Genomic DNA, 24,289 nt, shown 5'->3' on the forward strand with positions numbered 1-24,289 from the left:
GGAGAGGTAGTTATCAAGCCTACAATTCCCAGGCACCACTGTTTTATTGCGCATGCGCAAAGAGCAGCGGTAACCGTGCTTGTGCGGTGGAGTCACGTGGAGACTGTAGAGTACTACTCTTCGGTCCTCTCCAAACAGACTGAGCATTTAGCAATCTGTCTGTCTGGGCGCCGCTTGGTGCTAAACTGATTCATGTTGTTTTTGAGTCAACTGTCCCTTTAAATAAGACTACTTTGTCGAAGAATGAGCGATAACGATGATATCGAAGTCGATAGTGACGTGAGTATCACATTTCCATATGCTTGATGTTGTTATTTTGGCTGTTGGCGATTTAGCTCAACTAGCGCCCCAGTTAGCGTTAGCTATCGAAACCAATAAGCTGGCCACTTGTGCTTTTCTGTTTCTTCTGACTATTCTCATCGGGATTCCTGCTAATTGTTTTGAAAGGGCTTCAACATATTATATCACAGAATTTCGCTAACCTGTCAGATTTGACTTATTTTTTCCTGACCCTCGAGAAACGGTGAGGTTTGCGAAAGACTTATGGCCACAATTGTACTTTTTGTTCTGTTTCTTTGCAGGAAGACTCGCCGAGATACAACTGTTTGGTGCGTAATGCTGGGATATTTTGTCCAATGTCGAGAAACGATGCACCGCCGTTGCACAGTTGGTTCATTCAGCACATGAGGCTTATCAGTTTGGCGTTGACACGATTTGCAACGTTAGATCACTCCGGCTTACTGCCATAGTGAAAAGAAACGCGAGGCTTCTATTTTCCGCTTAGTGGGGCGATTCTGTTAATGTTTTAAATGGGCTTAAGTCGCTGCACAACTACGTCTTTTCCCGGAGCATTGGAACAGCTTGTGGGCATCAGCGTTTGCGGTGCATTTGCAGGGTTTCCCCTCGTATGTTCGTGGCCATAGGGAGATGGTAACACGACGGCTATATTTAGACCAGTACTTTATCCCCGCGCGTTTCTTCGCGCAATGTGCACGTTTGTGAGCGGTTCGAGGCGTTCTGCCACTCGGCGACGATCGAACCGGTGGCTTCGGATGGTTTTTTTTCCCCCGAGCCGGTCGCTTGGCACGACGGGGGTTCCGCTCCCGGCCGGCTCTGCACGACCCGCATCTAGGTCATCCGGTGAAAGAGAAGCCGTTCACTTTTACGCCGCAATCGCGATGATGCGGAAGAAACGAGGCTGTTGCATGTTCGGAGGAGCCGCGCCTGTCTCGGACGAGCCTCCCTGACAGGAAGGGCTGCCGCGGGATGTTTTCCTGTATTGAAGCCAGTGATTAGGAGCCACCTCCTCTCTGCAGGCCACTGAAGGACCGGCAGCCTCAATAAATGACGTATAGCTGCATCGCATATCAGCCAGAAAAAAACCAGCCCGCACGACATGCTTGATGCTCGACATACCTGACAGTGTCTCGACGGAGGACAAGTCATTTTGATGCTATCTAGCATGAGGGCACGGTTGCAACATAACCTGATGTAGGTCCTGCCTTTACCCATTACTAAAGATTGCATAAGGTGCGGGGGGGGGGGGGGGTCCTGTGTGTTTCCTATCTGGATCAGACGCATCCATCTGGACGTTTTCCCTATCAATGTCATCTTAAATTGGTCATATGGGGCTGATTTCTCCTCTGTTGATCTTTACGCTTACTTAATATGCCTCCCAGAGGCTCTGCTGGGTTCTCTTGATACTGTAAATTTTCCTTCACCACCTTATCTTTGGAAGTGCAGGTTTGTTTTTATTTAATTCTGGTTCCCAGGAAGTGAGTGGCCTCTGTCAGGTGGTCCAAGTGTCACCTGGGATGGTTCTATCAGGGGGACAGAAGTGATAAAAATACAGTTGTCAGGCTCTGGTTGACTGAGAGATGGCGGTTGAGGGCGGGAGGTGGGGAGAATGAGATGACAGGAGAGGGAACGCTCGGGAACGCTCAGGAACGCTCCTGGATTTATTGCCAGGTTATGGCAGTCTTGGCCGTCGGTCTGGCCCCTCCCCTCGCTGATCACACAGTAGTCGTGATCACGTCGACTCCTGCATCCAACTGGGACTCGTCACCAGAGAAGAATGTGGTTATGCGTCCTCTACATTTAGAAATGTAATTAATGTTGCCACCTTGAGTAGTTTGTTTTTCCTGTACGACGAAGATCAGTACTGATTATTCACCACTCGTGTGATTGTGCTAAATAGAATCATGGAAACAGTCGTTTTACATTCACTAATAGCCTTCCTGCCGCTGCGCTGCTAGGATTTACCTTTACACCCTGTAATATTTATATTGGGTGAATAATTGGCTGTCTCAGTTGCGATTGTGAATTTGCACAAATATGATCAACCCTGTGTTTATTGACACGAACGCGCACACAATCGCTGCAAAACACGCGTTTCCAGGTTCCAGATTTCTTTTTCTAGAGGTGCCTGTTAGCTTCCAAAATGGGAAACGCATGTTTTTAAATACTGGTGTTGGCAACGTGGACCTTAAAATCTGTCCTGTCAGTGTTTAAACACATGATGTATGAACCCTTGTGCTGGAGGTCAGACTTTATTTAGGAGTTTATACGACAGGCGTGCGCCTTTATTATGCCTCAACCTGCTTCCCGTTTACTGTAGCGAGACGTCTCACTGGTTGGTGCACATGCCATCCAGTCCAGTCACATGTGGGTTTACGTCAGTTGTGAGGGAGGGAGTGGACTGGTATTATGCATCATATCAGGAGTCATGTGGTCAGGATGGATTCCCTGGGATGGTTTATAGCTTTGGAGCACCGCCGCACAGGAACAGCTGTTGGTGTTGGAGCTTATATGATAATATAGATCTTTAGTCCGGTGCCTGTGACAGAGTTGTTATTAGAGACGCTGTTGGAAGTGAACTGCAGCTTGGATTTGGTTCATCAAGCGGCCCGTCGAACACCTCTGACGCCTGTTATAACCTGTGTTGCGGCACCAGTGGCTGCTGGTTTTGTTGTGATCTGGGCGCAACGTGAGTCAGAAACCCAGCCGGTGACTTGTGCCTCCCGAGCGTCCGAGGCCTTGTCAAGCGCCGCTGATATTTCCGTCATGCATTGCTGCGTTGGAGCTATATGAAGGGTGATGATCAGCTGAGCTGTGGGGCTCTGCCTCCATTGGCTGCTGGACTTAATGTTCCAGCCTGGCGACGGCGTGGATTAGCCCAGAATCACGTGTGATTGGAGGGTGGAGTAGTTTGGCCTAAAAACAGGTCGGACGACTGCAAGGAAACCGGTCGTTGTGGACAGTGGCAGTTTCTCACATTTAATTAGGATATTTGCTTATATGGACAGCTTCATATCTGGTGTTGGGTTGATATTAAAGCCCGTTCGTGACACATCATTTGAAGAGCCGCTCCATTTCCTCCTGTATGGAAATGGGAGAGAGAAACGTGGTGCTGGGGGTTGGGTGTAATCAGCCTTGTATAAATAAAGGATGGGGGGTGAAAGCTCAGCTCGGCAATTAAGTGGCGATAAAACCACCTTTTTTACAACGCATATAAACAGAAACCAAAATGTTGCATTGGCATCAGCAATCGGACTCTTTGCTGTGACCTTTGAACTTTAGCTCTGGAGCTTCTGGTGTTTACAGCGGCTGGGGCAGGGGGACGGATAAAGATGGAGGGGAAGTGCTCGGCGTTGTCAAACATGGGATCGATGGGAGGATGGCGCTCGCTGCGTCTCGTAGGTGGACACATGCGGCGCCCGCGTCCCCCCCCCCCACCATCCTCCTCCACCCGCTCGGTCACACAGTCCTCTCGTCCGTCAAGGGCTGCTTGCATTCGTCTGGAAGGTCATCGGGCGAGGAGGCGAGCGGGTCGGTCAATTGGATGATGTTGACATCTGCACACAGTCGACTTTACTTTAGTCATGGTTAGTGTATGAGGTCATAGTTCATTTACATTTTTATGTAAAGGTCTGCTTCAAAATGTTGTCTCTGGGGTATCGGACAATACCCAACACGGATCCTTTTTATGGCGCAGTATTGTCACCGGAGTAAAAGTCCACCGTCCAACAATGTCAGTGACCCTAAACGCACCGCCAGGAGAACACAGGAGGGTTTGAGGACAACCTTAAAATGGCCACAATGTTATTTAAAAAAGCTTAAATTAGTGCCAATCACTGTGTTGATGTGCAGAACACAGAACGACGCGCATACACAGTAAAGGGATTAAATGATTGATGCTTTGTGGTACAAACAGGCTGAACAGAGAGCAAATGTGGATTGGAAATGGTTTCTGTTTGCTTTGGGATGTTAAACATTGAATTACCGGTAAGTTCACACACGCGGCCTTTGCTTTAGCCCCGATGAGTTTACATTGTTTGGACACGGATGCGTTTGGAATGTTTACGGCGGCTTGTCCTGTAAAGGCCGCAGAGACGCGGGGACACGCGCCGTCCCACCGACGCTGAAGGCCCTGTGACTTTTGTTATTACAGGCAGACAAACGGGCACACCACAATGCACTGGAGCGCAAGCGTAGGGACCACATCAAAGACAGCTTTCACAGCCTCCGGGACTCGGTACCGGCCCTGCAGGGAGAAAAGGTTAGTACGGCGCCGAGCCTGGATGGTGTTGGTTCAGGTTCCTTTTATTCTCCCGATGAGACGAGCAGGCCCGGACTGGTAGAGTCTGAACGCTCAGGCCAACAGCAGGAAGTCATTATGAGGACAGTTAGACCTCTCTTCCTGTTGTGGCATCAGTGGTGCTAAAGCATTTGGTGTTTTACGTAACCGGAGAGTCTCGTCCATCACGCCGCAGATTTTTACAGACATCAGCCCATTACACGTCGATTAGATTCCAATTTAATGACACATCTTTAATGTTTTGGGCTTTTGAAGGCACATTGGTCGCTAGTTTCTTAAAAGATGGTGCCAAGCTTCTGTATTTTTACCTCTGAGCTGTTAAGTTTGCTGCCTTTGTGTGAGTTGCTGTCAGTAAATGTAAATGAAGCGTCCCGGATGTGTCTCTACCAGGCATCTCGAGCCCAGATCTTAGACAAAGCCACAGAGTACATCCAGTATATGAGGCGGAAAAACCACACGCACCAGCAGGATATCGACGACCTGAAGCGCCAAAACGCACTGCTGGAGCAGCAAGGTACCTCAGGCGGCCCCTCCTGGTGGCCCCCCCCCCCCTCATTTTCTGCCACAACCACGGCTACTTTTGGCATCTGGTTGATTTTCCTCTCTGTCTTCTGGTCACCTGGTCTTCAGTCCGCGCCCTGGAGAAGGTGAAGGGCTCCACTCAGCACCAGGCCAACTACCAGTCCTCTGACAACAGACAGTACACCAATTCCAAAGGCACCGCCGTGTCAGCATTCGACGGGGGCTCCGACCCCAGCTCCGAGTCTGAGGCAGAGGAGCCTCCCAACAGGAAGAAGCTGCGGGTGGAGGCCAGCTAGAGGACTTAAGGGCGTTAGAAACCTGGCCGAGGCCCGGGCAGCAGGGCTCAAGGGCGAGACAGAACGCTGCAGAGGTTCACTGCCTCCTCCCTCTTTCATAACAGCGGCCACCCTCCTCAACCTCTCGAGCTCCGGCTGAGAAATCAACGCCGCCGCCGCCGCCGCCGCCGCCATGATTGTCTGTGCTCACAGGAAGTCAACAAGGTGGAAGGCGCCGCTTCAGTCCGCTGAAAGAGCTTCAGATTCCATCCCTTGTCACCCCCCCCTCTATCTCTTCTCCTTGGTTCTCCACCATCAGCCTCCACCGTCTAACGTGGACAACTCAAAACCCCAAACCAGGCAGCTTGGCCACTTAAGAACTTTATGCTTTGTTGTACCCTCTGTAAAGCCCCTCCCACTCCCTCAGGTGTTTTTATTTTTTATTCTCGGGAAGGAGGTGGAGCACGCCAGGTGTACTCCTCCAAGCACTGCTATATTATATATATATATATATTTGTTTCTTTTGTTATTCTTGATACAAACCCGTTTAGACACACACACACGCACCTAGATAAATTATCCAGAAGTTTACCTTTTTAAAAGACAAGTTTGTAGCTTACTTTTTCCACTCAAGAATGTGATGACACGTTGCAGCCGACATTAACGCGATCTCCACCTCAGGCCCACTGGATTGCAGATGTTTTCAGACCTGTTTGTTAGAAAAATACGAAGTGAAACACCAACCCTTTGATGAAATTGATGTTTTGAAGGAGAATATTCCTTAATAAGCTGTATTTTGTCCTTTAGCTTTAAGTAGTGAACTGCATTAGGTGGCTGAATATATTTGGCATCTCGTTTTATATATTTAAAAAAAGCATTAATTGGGTGTTTAAGGTCAAAAGTATGTTATGCATTTTGTAGTAATCTCACAAGACTGGGAAAAGGTCCATTTGTCAGTTTTTCCTTGGTGGTATGAAATAGGCATTGTCAGAGGTAGATGAAGGGAAGCAAATGAAGCCCTTGTTGATGTGATTGTGCTTTAAAGTTAATGTTGAATTCCCCCCACCCCGAGGTTAAAAAAAAAAAAGCGTTGTCTAGGAAATGTGTGTGTATGTATATTTAAATTTTATTTCCATTTAGAGGACATAATTAGTGTTAAAGGGTCTTTGTCCGATTCCATTCCATGGAAATTACAAGTATGTTGTACATACTGCCAACAATTGTCTTGCAAGTTGAGGCCTACCTTTACTATGAGACTATAAAATAAACTATTTTATCCTTTAACCTGCTCCTGGTTTATTCAGCGTTCACTGTTGTGGAGGACCGGACGTGTGCTGGTGCAAACACTTCCTGGTTTTTCTGGTTTCCACGGATGCGGGCAAGAACCGAAGAAAGCGGCTCTCGTCTTACACGATGACGCTCGGCTGGTGAGCGTCGCTACGGAGTTGTTGCACGTTGACCCACATCTGCGGCGATTCAACTTCCTGATGAAGGAATATGCCTCTAAGGTGAGCAAACCTGAGTAGGTGTAAACAAGACACGTGGGTGCTGCTTCAAAAGGTTTATTTGCATTATTTAGAAACTGTAGAAAGTTTCATTTTTGCTTCAGAAGAAAACATTTCAAGCACAAACGCAGCCGGCGGTGTCACCGCTGACACACACGCACAGCTGTTCCACTGTCGAACTGCTCCAAAGCCAGAGGTGGAGAGCGCCGCCCACCTGGTCCTCGTGCGTATCTACATCTGCCCTGACAGCGGGGGTTGCAGGTTCCAGTCCCGTCAGACGGGCCGATTGGCAGAGGAGACTACGACTGCTGGTCACCTGACCCAGCTGTGGGTTCCGACGGTGTGACGTCACCGGGACGCGTTTCGGTGACGGACAGGCGGTGGAAGTGCCGCAGCGCCCGGGCCACCTTCTCTGGGCAGATGTTGTACACTGGATGAGTCGGAGCCTGGAGCAACCGAGGATGAGAAGACGACACATGCAATTAATTATTACAATTCACTGACGTCTCCTGTGCTGAGCAACCATCGGGGACACGATTGAAGACGCTTTTTCCACGGATGCGATGAAACAAGTTACGGCCTTTGCTGTAATCTGCTGCCGGCGTCCGTAAGGAAAGAGGACAGATGGAATAGGAACCACCCAGAACGCCTCGAAACCACAGCTTTTCTTTGCTTTAGTGTCCAACTGCATCTACAGCAGCACCTCTGGATCAATATGTGACTGGAAATAACCGGAATGAGCCGCAGGAACACACCGAGGTGCAGTCTGTGGGATGTATTTTAAGGTCAGGGAAATGTAGCCACTCAGCAGCTGAATTTATACCAATGTATAGTCGGGAGCAATGTTTGTTGCCTGGCGACTGTGAGAAATGGATGCTCCGAGACGTCCAAGAGGCTCCGTCTGTAAAAGGGGAGGACAACTGTGCTGCCTTCAGACAGGCTGGTGGCATTTAGCAACGGGATTCCCATTTCTCCCTTTTCTTGCTAATACTCTTGTCAATGAATCAACCTCGCCACAGCCTCACCAGTCGGTTCTCCTCCTTGCCGAGGATCGTCTCGTGATGGAGCTCCATGTTTCCGAAGTGCTGCGCTATGGAGAGTCCGCTCAGGCAGTAACACGTGTGGTAGAAATCTCTGGATCTGAAGACGGAACAAAGCACAATGTGGAAAACCGTGTCAATGGCACTGGGCCGGAGAGCGCGCGTGTGTGTGTGTGTGTCCAGATGGTGTGGGACTGACTTGCCAGGCTTATCCAGCAGGCCCCCTGTCGGGCTCTGACAGCACAGGAGGATGTACTCCTGCAAGGCCTGCTGCTCGAACAACCATCGCTGCTGACTCAGCTCAGACTCTCCTGTTCGATAAAGAAAAGTGATTAAAACTACTGATCAAAAGCAATCTAGAGGATTGTAACAGTGACACCCTACCTTCCTTAAACAAGGCTCTGTGGAGTAGAGGCAGCAGTCCCGCCTGCCAGAAGGAGTAGCAGCCATCCACCAGTTTATTACAGCGGCCCTGGAAACCACCTTCGAAGCGCATCTGTCTGCTGACCACCCACCGCTGGGGACAGACGGACAACCAGGTATGAAGAGCCGCCGGGTTGCACAAGCACGCGCAAACAGTTGGGAAGGAAGGGCCGAGGGAACGCTAACGTGGCTAAAGCGGCTGGGCAGTATTGCAGTTTTGTTGCCATGGAAACACCAGCTAATTGGTGCCCATCCAGTCTGCTCCTCTCTGATGAAATAATCACCGAGTGCGGGGATCAAAGCCAGCTGGCGTCTTAATCTGATGAAGACGGGGGGAAACAATGATCTGGTGCTCGCTCTTGAATTAAACGGTGAAATTGCAACGGCGGGGAAGACTTGTGTCGGCATGCTGGAGAAAACCCTCTGGAATCCTCAGCAGGATGGTGTCCTGCACACTGCTGCACGCATCCGGCTGGTCTTGATTTGATTAGAGCCGCTGCACCAAACTGCACCGCGGGAATTACGCTGCTTCCTGTCCTTCGCCAAAATCTGTTCCTGAACTATTTATTTCTATGAGAACCTGGGAGTGTGCAGTCGATCAGAAAAGCTTTTTATTTATTGATTAAAAAAAAATAAAATAGAATTTTAATGGTAAGCAAATAAACATCCAGGGAAGTTCACACGTCCTGAAAATTCACGCCTTTCAAAATCTTTGAAAATGAGTCTTTAAAAAAGCCACCACTGTCACCCGGGGGCCTCCGACTGGCAGAAGAAAGGCGGCAGCAGCAAATTTATTGTTCTACAAATCATGATCAAATCATGAAGCCGCGCTGACGGCTACTCAGGCATGTAATTCTGACATGGTGACGCCTTGCACGGAGCATTCCTGCCCCCTAAGGTCACCCGGCGACTCCATTTTGCCTTGCGTTAAACTGCGATGGCAGAACATCAATATTTAAGCTTTTCCAGGAGACTCGGAGGGCGGCTCGCTCGACCTTTGGCCCAGTGATGAGTGGATTATACTCTCATGTTTGACCGGACAACAAACGTTTGGAGAACAGTCAGCCTGTATTTAAATCCACATGGCGACAGTTGCTGGTAGAGGACAGAAATATCTTCTCTGCTCCTTTCATTGAGTATATTCTCATTCTGGTCTCAGATATTTCACCCCAATAAAGAACAAACCCTCTGTTGTGAGCAACAATAATAGCCTTCTCTATGGTTTTATATATATATATATACACACACACACACACACTCAACATAATGGGGGGTTTTCTGGCTTGTATTAAAACCTCAAAATAGAAAAAGAAAAGTGGACCAGGAAAATGTCGAGCTTCCTCACCAGCAGCGATTTGAGGTCCAGCATGTGTTCTTTCCCCAGGATGACGAGGGCAGCTGTGCCACAGAACGAGTAGCCGCCGTGGGCCTCCAAACCCGGCACGCCACTGAGACCCCCCTCCCAGTTCTGACAGCTAAACACACAGAAGCAGCGCCCGGTAAATTCCATGGTTTTAGGAGAAATGGATGTAAATAGTTCGAAGTGTACCTGAGGATCCAGTTTGTCGTGTTCTCAAACAGTTTAGGAGTGAGGATGTATGTAAGGGATGCTACGGAAGCTGCACAATATGCACTCCTAAAAAAGAAAACACAGGTGTGGGTGAGCGGGAAATCTCCTACGCTAGGACTGATGCATTTTTAGAGTTTCAAATATAACTGCCAAATCTCCCTGGGTTTGACTTATTTGGTTCTGAGGGTTTAAATTAAAATAAAAGGAAAAATCCTCAGGTTTAAACCACTTTATACCCAGTTGGTTCTGCTGATACAAACCGAGCTCCTCTAACGAACATTGAACTACTTCATCGATGATGAAAGTGCAGTGCTGAGAGGGCAACTATTATTTATCCAGTGTTGAAACCAAAGATGAAGAGTTCTGCACTCACCTGACGTCCACCTCCCCCCCAACGTGCATCATGAAGGAGCCATCTGGCTGCTTCACTGACCACAGGAAATCTAACAGCTTCTGTCTGGTGAAGGACGGCAAAGGGGGAGAACAGAAGAATGAGAAATACGGAGTCAAGATTAGTTAAGTGGAGCTGGGATCGGTGTTTCCAATAAAAGAGATGAGGTGAGGACAGAGCGGGGGGTGGCAGAGGCGAGGTATGAATGTAATAAAAATGTAAATTTACTCATGAGGGTGACCTTATATAAATCATCACATTCAATAACTTGAGGATTTGGGTCCAATTTCATCAATAAACTCCCAGGACATAATGGGGCATTTATGCAGACTCCACTGTCCAAACCAGAGCCAGGTTTAGTTCCAGCCACCACCAGCAGAGGGAGACAGATTATCAAAGATTTCTCTTCAGTCCTGCGAAAAGTGCCTGTAAATTTCTGCACCTACCTGTCAGTTTCAACAGCTTTCAGGGTATTTTTTCACCATTTGACTTCACAGACAGACAGGATCTGCAGCATCTGACTGCACATTAGTACCACAACAATGCATGAAGAAGACAGTGGCTCTACCTGTCTATGACATTATAGGCTTCTTCTGTGCCAATGATGCAGAGCGCATTCACAGCAGCATAAGTAGGTGCAAGGTGGGCATGTTGTCCTGGTCCCCCAGCAAAACCTCCAGTTGGGCTCTGACAGCGAGCCAGGAACTGGCACACGCTAGAGGAAAGAATAAAATGATGGTTTGTCATGTAGTATCAATACCATAGAGGGAAAACTTTCAGAGCAAAATGTCTGTAAATCATCCACCACTACACAATAATGATAATTACTACTGTACGAAACCCAATCTGGAAAATACGGCTTTGTTCTTCCGCACAAACCCCAAGAAAATTAGAGATGTCACCTTCCCCTGGACGACAGAGTGAGGAAAGAATAGTGTTTGGCATTCAGAAACATCTGTGCCTAATGTTGAGGTGGGTGAAAATACGCTGTAGACATTTCGCTTCAGCTAATGTGGTGGAGGAGCGAGACAGGCGTGATGAACAGGGCAGATGACAGATCACGATTAGAGGTTCTCGCTGTCGCTCAGGCTGCTATCTGATGCTGCACTGCACCCTCCAACCGTGGTCCAACCACAGTTTCCGTTTCTTCCACTGTTCACAGAACCGCTTTCTCACAAACACACGCCTTATCCTCTGCCATGGACAGAACCCAAAGAACTGAACCTGTCAGGAGCCAAGCGAGTTGGAAAAGAAAGCTAAATTCATTAATGTCAAAACGGAGACCAGTTCTGGACAGAGGAACACAATCAGGTGACCATCGTGTGTTGGAAAGCGTGGCGCCGTCACCGGCAGCAGGCGGCACCAGCCATGGCGTTGCTGTGGTTGCAGTTGGCAGAGAAGCGCAGGCACTTATTACAAGCTCTGCAGTCATTTCATCAAATGATATATTTTAAATGAAGCTCGTCTCCAATCCCACCTGCGCGAGCAGATTCTCTCCTGTGATTTTGCTCCTAGGCCTGATTTTAAGCTGCTTTAACCTTTGTAAGCTGCTTGCAGGCCTATTTAACGTATAATAACTCCCTGTTCTGTTCTCTGACAAGTTCTATGAAACCTTCATGTTAAAAGTTACAATTAGAGTAATTAATTTAGAGGGGGGTCATACAGCTTTAGTATTCCATAGTAAATCCCTTCTTTTCATACTGACATTTTTGCTACCCAAATTAAACACATCCGTCGGTAGATTTGCTTTTCATTTGTTGTCACTTAATGTTTGCAGCAGCATTTGCTCCCCGACAGGAATTATAACAACTCCACTGTGGTGATAAATAAGAAAGTCTTTACAAGACTGTTCCGGATTCATCTATATCATGTGAGCAGAAATTTGGCTGTTTAATGTGTGTGTGTGTGTGTGTGAGTCTCACTCTGAGGCGACAGCAGGAGGTATCGGCTCCTCGAGTAACTCCAGACTGTGAAGAATCCAGAAGCAAAGCCAGGGCCTGCTAGCATCCAGACACTGCTCACACACACACACACACACACATACACGGACACAGACACACACACACGCAGCATCACAAGCAGAGATCAGGTCAGCAATAAACCATTAAAGGGAAGCCTGGATTTCATCCTGCTGCTTCACAGCTTTGTAATACTGTACCTCGTAGGCGTCAGATAAGTGCCGTAAGCCCTTCTTGAGATATTGGTAATGCTGTTCTCGCACCAATGCCGGCCTGAATACACAACGCAGAAGAGTCGGTCACAAACGGACCACCGGGCCGCAACAGTCAACACTATTGTCTGGAAACAATATTTGCTGTTGTGTTATCGTATGAAGTGCCGGGCTGCACAACATTCACAACCCAGTGGTAAATTGCTTTGCACCCGTGCCCAGAGAAGTGTTTGCACATCTGCACAATGTGTTGGCCCAAAACCGCCTCTGGCAACTGCAGCTTGTTCCAACCGATCAAACAAAACTTGGGTTTTTCACCAATTCAAAACCAGCACGTTCAACTCAGACTGTCATGGTCACCAGCGAGGGCCAACAGACTGAACCCGTCTCTGCTTTTAAATATCTACTGGTCGATATTTTGGAAATGGAAGCTTCGGCCACTTTGCAGTATCAAGAATAATTGCCTTAAAATAAAATAAAAAGTGTCCAGTCCTTCTTTTCTTTAGGAGTGAAACTGATGGAGTCAACCTTTCTTATGATTATTGATTGTGGCGCGGTGCTACCGTCTCTGAGCGCCTCACCCTTGTGGATAGTGCGAATCGCGGCGCTCTGAGGGTTATTACAAACTCTGGAGCTCTATTTCATCACTGTCTCATATACCAGAGTAAATTGGCCGTCTCAGCACAGCCAATGGCTTGGCTCAGTTCTTGAGATCTCTTGTAATCTTGAATAATGGGGCCAACAGGCTCCGTTGTCAGGACTAAGGTCGGAACAGAAACGGAGAAGAAAGCTTTTAGGGTTTCTGCTTCATCTACGTCAGACCAAAAACTCTATCAAATTCCAAAATCCGGTGAGTCTGAATGTATTTAAATCCATGAGAAGTATTGTTTAATTTAGGCTTCATGAGTGCAAATGTTTTTTGGGGGGTATTTACATCTGTTTAATGTGGACATGTGTTGAAACTAGTTTTGTATCTCCACCAAGCTTATGTGAGAGCTGACGTTTGCCTGTAAATAACTTGGTGATAAACCGATTTTACTGACATTTTCAAGAAATTTAGAGCTGATTACAATTTGCTGATGTTCTGGATTCCGGAGGGACTTCAACCTTTGATCTTTCAAAGATCAAAGCCCCTTGGCAACATCTTTGGAGGAAATAAAAAGGACACAATCAAGATGAGCGGAGGCCACTGACGTTCACCAGCGACCCCGGCCTCTACACCTGTGAAGGGCAGGGAATAGAGACATTTGAGACACTTACTGGGGTAGACTGTGTATTTGCTTGTAGTTGTTGATGACTTCTTCAATGCTGGATTCAACCTTTTTCTATACGAAAGAGAAAGAGCAGCAGCATCAACACTACCAACATGCACATCATTCAACAGAATATATCACATATTGTTAACAGGACTGCAAAGATAGAACATTTGCAGCTCTTCTAACAACAGTGCCTCTCAGAACTGTGGGACAATCATGCAATCAACAAGTATTAAGTGACATATATAACAAAACACCATAGATTTTGTCATACAATACCTATTATACAAGAATAAATAAAACTATGAGGAGGAAGCCAACACATTTTCACAGGACAATGATGCTTTCTAATTCAGCAGTACTTAATAGCTGGATTAGCGGGCTTCTAAGTCCCCAGTCTATAAATTAGAACTATCATCTGTTCCTTTAGTGGTTTTTAGGCAAAACTTAACACAATAGTCAAAGGTGACGTCGGGCACTGTTTTCACTGCTTCGCTAGCAGCTTGGTTAATCTCGTTAAGTTACGGGATGCTAGCTAATAACGATCTCTGCGTTGCTAAAAGTCCCGCAAAACACAGTGAGCCAACACAGGTGAATTAGTTGTCTTTTAGTTTTCCTATTAACTGGACGGTAAATAAGGTGAACCTTTCCCCAGAGTGGTGGCTGGTTAACGGAAACGCCTCAAGAGAATTAGCTTTAACCAATACCGAAGCTAATCTCTGCCTCCACTGACCTGCTCCAAAGAAGTCACAGATTCCACTCCGTCATCCACGAACTTTTCCGCCGCATGGCACTCGTTGAAGCACCGCAAAGGTGTCGGTAGATCCTCCATAGTGGTGTTAAAACGCCTCAGCAATGATGACAATAACACGCCGCCACCGCCGTACCGAGTTTTGATAGTTGTCACTCGCTTCCTGTGGAAGTCGGAATGGGCGGGAAGCGCGTGCACGCTCGCTATGGCGTCTCAAAGAGGACAATCTTTCTCTATTCGCTAAAACCAAGCGTCTAATTATTTTTCCTATTTAAGCGGAGAACTTGTCAGTGGTTTGAGTATAATTGTGTTTGCCTCTTGTTAGGGTTTAACTGCGTCTGACTGGGTTAAGTTTATCATAAAATAATTTTCGCCGGCGTTATCGCATTATATCTTCATCAAGTAGCTACTTAAAAACTAGAGCGATACCGGATGTGGTAGAAAGCAACTATACAAACCTACACGACCGGACAGAACAATACATGTGGACTATAATTAATGTGCTTTAGTCGAAGTCTACAAAGTCGTTGCCTCAACATCTTCACACAATCCGTCAAATTGCCCAATTATTGACATAGATTCTATATATGAGTCATAGTTCCAATCTCATAGAACGCTATTAGAAACTTTGTAGACTTTTACATATGAGAAATCAACTGATCAATATTTGTGAAACTTCCTACCAAATATGTGTGTATTTATTTTGGTCAAAATAAATACAGCGATGTTGTACGCCAGAAGATACAGAAAGATTACAAAACAAACAAATGATTACAGTGTCAGTTAATTATAAATACATAAAATAGATATTGCGTTGTCGCTTTGTCATGTAGTAAAAGTCTAATTTTAAACGTATAGTCGCGTCAAGCGCCTGATGCTTTTATGGTGAAAAGCAATAACGGAAGTTAAATCCTCACATGAAATCTTACTTGACAGTGGTCCACCGCACCCACTGGAAGCAGGAGGCTGCCTGAGAGGCTGGAGCATCCCTGTTTTGTTAACCAGACGTCGGTGAACAACAAAACCGGGCACGTAGCGAAAACCTGTTCACCTTTTGAGCAGGCATGGGTTGCAGGTCGGGAGGAATTTAGCTGGGCTTGGGCTTGTATTATATTTTATTTTTTTCAAAAAAAAAAAAAACAACCCCAAGAACACAACACCTAACACCATGGCTAAGCAGTACGATGTGCTCTTTCGACTCCTGCTTCTTGGAGATTCTGGGGTTGGGAAAACATGCTTGTTGTGCAGATTCACGGACAATGAATTTCACCCGTCACACATCTCCACAATCGGTAAGAGCAACTTTCCGAATTTTATTTCCTGACCTCAGCATTGTTAACATTCCTGTTCTGGTTGCAGTCTTTTGTGTATCACTCTCCCTTTACTGGCATTGTCTTTTGATCGGAATTTCTCAAATAAGACGATCTAACTTTGGAAGAAAAAAACCCGCATTTAGCACATATTAAAAGAGAGACTATAAAATCAAAGGGTTTTGGGTCAGTCCTGAGGAATGTCAGATGAACCTATAGCAGATAGTTCACCTATAAACACAATGCATCAACAGTGCAACCAGTCGTCCTCCATTATGAAACACTTTGTTATTTTATTAACCTCCTGAGGATACGGTGGTGGTGGTGGTGGTAGGTGACCATTTACGTTAAGTTTAAAAATCGTGTTTGTTGTCACTAAACAACGGGAAACTTTGAGAGGTGAGCTCTGCCACAAATGTTCCGCTATTCCACTTGCTATCCTTTTCTATGTTTGCTTGTTTTTCTGGTTATTGTGATCTCCACTCCCTTTTATGAAAGTATAGTGGCTACTGGACCATCAGCCATAAGAAATACAACAGAGCTGTTTTTCTTGAGCCCGACATGGGTGTCCAAACTCAATTCCTTTCTATATTCTGAACATCCCTGGTAATATTTATTGCATCAACAATAAAGGGAACGTCCTCCCTGCAGCCCAGGCAGTGTGCGTACATTGATCTTTTATGCTTTTGTCGCTGCCTGCATTGTGCAGAGTTTTCCAGAACACAGCTGGGTGCTCAGAAACCAGCCACTCCTGTTTTGTTCAGCCAGTGGACTCCAGCTTCTTACTTTAGAATGAACAATCTTGAGCAGCAGAATGGATCCAAATAGCACACTGGGACCCCCCTTTCATGGCCTGGAACTCATTAACAATCCTTTTGTCAGAAAAACAAAACAAAACAAGAGCTGACAGAAAAATAATTGAAAGAAAATATAGAGCAGAAGATCAAAGTTGACCACCATCGACGCTCTCCATCTGAGGATCAGTAATAATTCCCCAACCTTCACCGAGGGATATACATTCTCCACCGTGCCCTCCACGTTGGTAACTCCATAATTCATCAGTTTTCCTTACACTCTGCAGTAATTCCTCCATTTTCTCTTTTCATTAACACATAAACTGCAGGAGTCTTTCACCCGGGGGAGGCTGCATCAACAAGCCTTTTGAAGTTTTCCACCTGAATTAGAGCAGGAGAGGGGAAAAACAGTCCTCCAGTCCTTCTGACAAAATAATGAAGGATTAAAATGACACACAGGAGCTTCCAGTGAACAGTTTAACCGTGAATTGCTGTGTATGACGCTGCCTGCTGTCAGAATCTGAGAAGACGAGCCCGGTGATTAGCACAACTACCCTCGGTGTTGCTGCCCTTTTTGAACGATGGGAACAAGGAAGCCCTGCGGTGCTGCGGAGATCAAAGCGGCGAAATCATCACAAAAGGAACAGTTTTCCTGCCTGGAAATGGGACTGTCCTCGATCTTGAAATGACCAAAAAGCCAAAATATTTAACTTACAGTGAGAATTCCATAATTTGGTCTCCGAATACTGGTACATATACCATTTTTTTTTTAAAAACAATCTGCAGAATTCCAATCACCTGCATTTTCTTAGCTCATTGATTTGACAATTATTGCTTCATTAATATACTTAACTTGCATGGCGTGTGTCTTGTGATGTGCTCGTGTCCCGTCAGTCTGCCCAACGGGGACCCTTGTAGGGGGCTCCAGCATCCCCCTGACCCTGAATAGGAAGAGTTGGCAATACCAAGTGGGTTTAGCTTTTAGCTTTAGAACAGTTTCTGAAAAGGTCGGTTTTTTAGAAAGCAACTGGCCTGGAGACAGCTAATGCGGCACAGCTGTTGATATCTCATATCCTGGCCTCCTGGAGAACACAGTGAAGAGTTTGTACTCAGACCATTGTCTCACAGGACGTATCTGCGAGGGGAGAGGCCTGATTTTGAGTTTTCTCTCTTTTATTTGATTTCTGAAGGCCATTATTGCACGCAGGCGTGCTGATACTGGTGGACATTCTGATCTGACCTCCAGGATAAATAAATGTTGCCTTGCTCTGCTATTTCACGTCATCCCAGCCGCTCAGTCTGTTCTGGGAAAGATGAGGAATCATAAAAGACCCTGAAGAGATGATGGAGCGGGCGCACTGCTGCTGTAAATCGTCCTTGCGTTTATCTCCATCCTTTCCTGGCAGGACTCTTCGGGTGACCCATCGCCATCGCAGCGCCTGGAAATTTACAGTTTCTGCTCTGCAGTGTGTCATAACTGGTAAACAGCTGTCCTCAGGGTCCCAGGGGCGCCACGGTGTCACGGCTTGCTGGCCGAGCTCATTATACACATGTTTATCATCTCTTATAGTAGTTATGAAAACATCAGTGACAGGTATGGTTTGCTTTGCTGCTGCGTAAACAGTGTCAGTGGTGGGGAGGAGATTAAATCAAGCAACAAATACCCGTTTTCTGCTAATTTCCGTGTTTTGTCTTGTAACGCTGTCATTGTTCTGCCCCAAAATTCAGTTCAGAACTCAGTCAGGGGGTATTAAGGCGTTAAAGGGGAACAACAGACTGCTGGGTCATTACCGCTGACTGGCTCCAGGCTGGTGACGCTCTCCAGCACGTTGTCTCTTCTGTGGCTTGTGGATCTCTAAACACCAGCTGCTGACTATTGTTGGGTGGCCTCTGTCTGTCCATCCATCCATCCATCCATCCATCCATCCATCCATCCATCCATCCATCCATCCATCCATCCATCCATCCATCCATCCATCCATCCATCCATCCATCCATCCATCCATCCAGCCACCCCCTATCCATCCATCCATCCATCCATCCATCCATCCAGCCACCCATCCATCCATCCATCCATCCATCCATCCATCCATCCATCCATCCATCCATCCATCCATCCATCACATCTGTCCGCTCCTCTTGCTCATTAGTCCCGTCACCGAGCGTGTTTGTTGCTATGCGTCTCTCAGGCTGATGATTGGAAACAGCTGCCATGTTAAATTAAATGCTCTCCTGTCCCCATTACTCTCCATTTTTTCTTTTTTCTTGGTATCTAGAAAGTATTTGACACACTGAACTCCAGGAAATATATTGACCCTCTTCCGTATCTCACACTCACATATTGATATTTGAAGGACTCCTTGATGTTTCTATTCAACATCAATGTGTATTTTATCCACTCAAGTAGGTGGAGACAAAAACAAGATCAATGCTGGATTTCCTTGGAAGGGGATGTCTTCTAGTGCAAGTGTAGTTTCCTCGTCGACGCCCACGGTGGAGCAATGTGCCTGCGGCTGCCTTTGGGATTACACAACCTCCTTCTGGCTGGACTTTAACGCCGGGTTGAACGAGCTCTGCCATGTGTGAGGAGACACCCTCTTCATTATCTGCTGCTTCTCCTCAGGCCTGCAGGCAAAGGGAAGCTGCTGATTGTTCAGCTGACCTTTTTATTCCTTTCGCTTGGCCAACGTGATCTTGAGGCCGACTCACCATTCCAGACATTCGGCCGCAGCCTCATTTGTTGCAAAGCCAGCTGGCCCAGGAAGGCCATTACTGTCAGCTGGAATGCTCTGAAGTGCAGAAACGCCGCTATAAAACCCACAGCAGCAGCACTTCCTCCATTATGCACATCGCTTTGTCTCAGTAGCTCTTTCTTGGAGTGTGATTCCGACTGTGAAGCGCTGACTGCCCGGTTAATTGGGATGAAGTGCTAATTGATTTCTCGGGGATCAGCGTGGTCTGCAGGAGCATGCGGGTTGGCTTCTGACAGACTCAGACGCATTGGAGTGAGCAGGCAGCCATTGAGCCGACACATTAAACATTAAACAGGAGGTGGACCTGTCTTAATAATTTCCTTAGGAGTGTTTGAAACAAATGAGTCTGGTGGGTTTTGTCTAAGGTATTTCCTTTTCAGTAAATACATAGTATTTAGACTAGTTTATTAAACATATATAACAATTATTAATAGGTCTAATACACAATCTGCTATTGTGTGTTTATAACATATGTGAACATGATACTGTGTTGAAATCCATAGTGAGTTATTCTGAACACCTTTAAGAGCCAACAGGACTAATCTCCATAGCAACCACAAACAACCACAGAGCCAGCACAATAAAAGCACAAATCCATGACATCCACCGTTGTATTAGCCGAGATGATTCCTTTATCCATTGTCATGTCATCAAATACAGACACCTATCAATAAATATCAATGGATAATAATTCATCTGCTGATCACTACCTCATATTTCCTAAATTTTTTCCATTAAAAACATGCTATAAAGACCAGGATTGGACACCAGAAACATCTGTGGAAAAGCAACAGCTTTGCAGACTTTATCCAATAAGCACCTCTTCAGAGTAAATGGTGCATATTTTAATCAGATTTCTCCAAGTATAAAGGTTTATTCAGAGCAGTGATCAGTGTCTCCTCCTTAAATATTGTGTTTTGCCTTCAGAACAGGGCAGCTCTCCTCTGGTTTATTCCCCGTGCAGCTCGGCGGGGTTCCCTTATCATTAAGGCCCTTTCCCCCCTCTCTCCCCTCCCATGTGATCAATTCAAAGGCACCAACTAAATGAGGTCTTAGCTCCCCGGATCATTAGCCTGATCTCCTAACAGGGTGATTACGCAGGGATAATGTAGCTCCAGTGAGTGCAGCTGAGGAGGGCGGAGGTCTGCCTACAGAAGACATTTCCAAATAGATTTTTTTTGTCATATCTGGGGTGGAAAGTGCAAATGCAGCTCATTTTCAGGCTCCTCAGGGGAACGAGGTTTTCTCAACCTTATCTCTCTCTCTCTTTTTGCCAGGAGTCGACTTCAAAATGAAAACACTGCTAATAGATGGTATCAAAGTGCGGATACAGATATGGTAAGGCAGCGGCAGGGGAGCGAGTACTGGGGGGGGCTTCGTGCGTTTTGACAAATGTGTGTTATGTCTTTCGCTGCACATGGTTGTAGAACTGATAATGATCAGGACAGACGCACGGACAACACAGGGACTGTCGCGAGAGGACAAGAGAAAAACACAAAAAAACCCTCCCGAAAACAGTGGGGGAAAATCAGAAACTCAAGTTTTGCTTGAGATTAGAATGAACTTGTTCTAGCTTCCCATTTACAGGGTAAGAGATGCAACAAGACCAAATACATTTTCCTTGTTGTGATGCAAGAAAGTATTGAAGTACTCTAAAGTAAAGTGGAATAGGGAAATCCCATTAAATAGTGTCAGGCTGTATAATTCTGGGCCTTTGTTCATGATTACTCATATATATTTGTTGGTTTCAGGGATACGGCAGGCCAGGAAAGATACCAGACCATCACCAAGCAGTACTACAGACGGGCGCAGGTACCACGAGTCTGACGGTGGCGCGTACACATGCACTCACGCGCTGCTCTCTAAAGTGATGAAGCTGCACCACAGGCGCTCTGAGCACCACAAACCCTCCACTTTCATGTTAACGACCCCAAAGTTTTATGATAACATCCCCAAATTCTTGTTCCCATCCTGATCTGATGTCACTTCTGCTTTGGGCTTCAAAAAAGGCTCAACCTCCTGGAGTTTAATTGAAGCGTAGTGAAACTGGAAGCTGCTGCCTGTTTGATGGAAACAAATAGAAATTGATGCTTTTTTCCAGATTAAGATGACTGAGAACTTTCGTTTCTGTTTGTCCTCCTCTCTACGTCCATCCAGGGAATCTTCCTGGTGTACGACATCACCAGCGAACGCTCCTTCCAGCACATTATGAAGTGGGCCAGTGACGTGGACGAGGTGAGTCTGGACAACATCTACAGACGTGCTGCCATCAGCCATCTCACAAACAGTTTTTCCTCTTGGAGTTATATTTTTCTGGAGTCTTTGGGTTACGGCCTCATACCCTGCTTCCTCCTGTCTTTCCCACATGATTATATGATGATTATATTTATTTAGTCATTATGGGCTAATTTCCTCCAGAGTTCCGTATTAAAATGTACTCCGTTGATGTTGGCATGCCCCCTGTCTCATTTCCCGAGCTGTGTCCCTTCTGTTGACTCTCCCCTCAATTCTCTTGACATTTGAAATCCGTCTGCATCCTTTTCTTATCTTTCTTTTTGGCAACGCCCCCACAGTACGCACCTGAGAAGGTCCAGAAGATCCTCGTAGGGAACAAGTCAGATGAGGTGGAAAAGAGGCAGGTGGCTACAGCGCAGGGCATCAAGGTGGGCTCATGGCCTAGTTAAAAAAAAATATACACATATACATTAATCTGTGTTTTATTTAGCTTCTGATTTGTGGCTTTTCTGCCTTTCATTCAGGTATATTTGCCAAAAACATCTACATTTACATTCTTCCACAAGAACAAGAGGCAGTTTTCAGACCAGTTACAAAGCAGTACAAAAATATATAATATATTTAACTGCCCTTATCCCCATGCATTAAGACCTCTCCTTCCAGAAGCTGGAACCCCAATACCTTTTTTTTTGTAAAGAATGACACAAATGCAAGGTTTGGCTTCCTTGGGGAAAATAAATGAAACACATTTTCTTTTTCTTGTGGCAGCTTTGTTTCACCTAAAGCTGCATCTGTCAGAGCCTGGGAAGTGTCAGCTGACTTATTTATACTGTAACTCTGGAAAGCAGCGTAGCTCTCTCATTAGCTTCCTTTCGCCCTCTTGGGTTAATTATTTCCTAGATTGAAGTCGTTCCATTGCTGTTATAGAAGTAGTTTATGGTTTTGCAGAGGTCTTACATCATTATTGAAGGCCACATATCTCGCTGTTATTTGTCTCCCAGCTGGCCACGGCGTATGGAATGGATTTCTTTGAGACAAGTGCCTTCACCAACCATAATATAACAGAGGTGAGAAGCTGATCTGAAAGCCTGCCAATCAGCAGAAGCGGACATTTATAGGCATTACCAGACAACTAACATCATTAAAGGAATGCATGCACTCCTTGTTACATAATGGAAAAGGAAATTACCTGACATATTTATGTTATTTATATTAATTGTGACATTAATGTCCTCTGTCCCTGTTTCCCCACAAGACATTCACACGTTTGGCCGAGCAGGTGCTGGCAGCTAATAAAAGAGACCTGGATCTGCTCCGGATATCTATTAATGATGAGATCAATCTGGCTGCTCTGGAGGAAGAGGAGGGTCTCCGTGAGTGCGCAGGAGGCGACCAAGACAAAAGCTGCTGGTGTTAAAGAAATATCGGAAAAATTTGTCTCTCCTTCTTTCTTTTCTTTCTTTCTTTTTTTTTTTTTTTTTGCTGTGGGTGGGAGAAAGACTGAGTTGCAATTTTGAAGCCCTGCACCTCCCTGTTTGACAGAGCGTTGCAACAAATGTGGGCATTTGAGAGCTGTTTCTCTCATGAGACTGAAGGCTAAAGCATTTCAGATCATCTGACAGTCTTTGATGCAACCTAAACTCCTTCAGCTACAGAACTCACTACTGTCAGACCAACAGAACTGATTTCAGGATGACTGAGATTTGAAGCTCTCAACGTTGTGTTGTTTCTATGGGAGAAGGATTGGAAATCGTGCCCTTCTGACTTAAATCGCATCAAATCAAGCTTGTAATCCCTCTCGTTTGGCCTTCATCGTCCCCTCTATCATTTTCCTTCATGCGGGATTTTTTTTTTTTTGTGGTGGGGGGGCGCGCTCCCAAATGCGTCTGATGTAGTACTAAACTCTCATCTCAAGGGGGCGCTGCAAGCGCAGGCATCGAGGCGAGGTGAGTACGGTAAGTACTTTTGCAGTACAGTATTTCAAATGTCTTTAAAGGGTTATGAATACATATGCACTCATCGTTCATTTTTCTTTTTGAGCGAATATACAAAATAAGTCTCACGTATTACCCATCTAAACTAGGACCATGTATTATAAGTGAGTTACACATTGGCACTGGAAGTTTCCTGTAGAAAAACATCCCCCCTAACCCCAAAATGATCTGTCCTAGTAGCACATGTTGTACAAACGTCGGATGTTTCAAAAGCATCCTAGGATATGACCTTTATGATCTGCCAGTGGTCCTTAGATATTTCAACCAAGGAGATGACAACCTCATGGTCATCTTATGGTCTCATGGTCTCACACTTATCCTTTTCGTTCTTCTATCGTGACTTCAGTGAAGTTAAAACCAGAGTTGACCAGAGTTGCCTGTTAAGGAATCATCATCATCGTCATCATCCTCATCGTCAACATTTTCCATTTTGCTACTTACCTTAGATGCTACTTAAACAAATGTTACTGTGTGTTCCTGGGCTGTGACCCAGACACATAATGTGTCAGTGTTGTTTTATTGAGATTTTACTTTGTTTCTCATTAAGGCTCATTGAAATTGTATTTGTGGACATACTATATTGGAAATGAAGAAAAAAAACAATGTTTATGAATAAAACACTTGCATATATGCCCAGCTGTGCGTTGTTGTGTCATCTGGCTGTAAACATTAATGTAAATGACTCCAACCCATGCTTTACACA

General features: G+C 45.8%; 3 protein-coding genes across 4 annotated transcripts; 2 read left to right on the top strand and 1 right to left on the bottom strand.

Annotated features, from left to right (window-relative positions):
• Window positions 1-75: 75 nt before the first annotated feature.
• On the top strand, window positions 76-6,678 carry max (myc associated factor X). 2 transcript variants are annotated; one of them, XM_003971809.3, is made up of 5 exons: window positions 76-279; window positions 582-608; window positions 4,451-4,558; window positions 4,988-5,111; window positions 5,228-6,678. In XM_003971809.3, the coding sequence occupies exons 1-5, from the start codon at window positions 244-246 to the stop codon at window positions 5,413-5,415; spliced, it is 483 nt and encodes a 160-aa protein (XP_003971858.1). In that variant the 5' UTR covers window positions 76-243; the 3' UTR covers window positions 5,416-6,678. The 2 variants fall into 2 exon arrangements, with proteins under 2 accessions (XP_003971858.1, XP_003971859.1); XM_003971810.3 differs by lacking the exon at window positions 582-608.
• A 262-nt stretch (window positions 6,679-6,940) lies between these two features.
• fntb (farnesyltransferase, CAAX box, subunit beta) lies at window positions 6,941-14,691 on the bottom strand. Its single transcript, XM_003971835.3, has 12 exons — window positions 14,483-14,691; window positions 13,754-13,818; window positions 12,482-12,554; window positions 12,246-12,337; window positions 10,892-11,038; window positions 10,306-10,389; window positions 9,912-9,998; window positions 9,708-9,837; window positions 8,324-8,456; window positions 8,139-8,250; window positions 7,925-8,039; window positions 6,941-7,345 (listed from the first exon to the last, which is right to left on the bottom strand). Exons 1-12 carry the CDS (start codon window positions 14,579-14,581, stop codon window positions 7,199-7,201), a joined length of 1,284 nt encoding a protein of 427 aa, XP_003971884.2. The 5' UTR covers window positions 14,582-14,691; the 3' UTR covers window positions 6,941-7,198.
• Window positions 14,692-15,441: 750 nt separating this feature from the next.
• rab15 (RAB15, member RAS oncogene family) lies at window positions 15,442-24,222 on the top strand. Its single transcript, XM_003971836.2, has 7 exons — window positions 15,442-15,792; window positions 20,635-20,695; window positions 21,109-21,169; window positions 21,515-21,592; window positions 21,931-22,020; window positions 22,594-22,659; window positions 22,848-24,222. Exons 1-7 carry the CDS (start codon window positions 15,669-15,671, stop codon window positions 23,007-23,009), a joined length of 642 nt encoding a protein of 213 aa, XP_003971885.1. The 5' UTR covers window positions 15,442-15,668; the 3' UTR covers window positions 23,010-24,222.
• The last annotated feature ends 67 nt before the right edge of the window (window positions 24,223-24,289 follow it).

The sequence above is a fragment of the Takifugu rubripes genome, chromosome 16 (genome assembly GCF_901000725.2).
Source record: "Takifugu rubripes chromosome 16, fTakRub1.2, whole genome shotgun sequence".
NCBI lineage: Eukaryota > Metazoa > Chordata > Actinopteri > Tetraodontiformes > Tetraodontidae > Takifugu > Takifugu rubripes.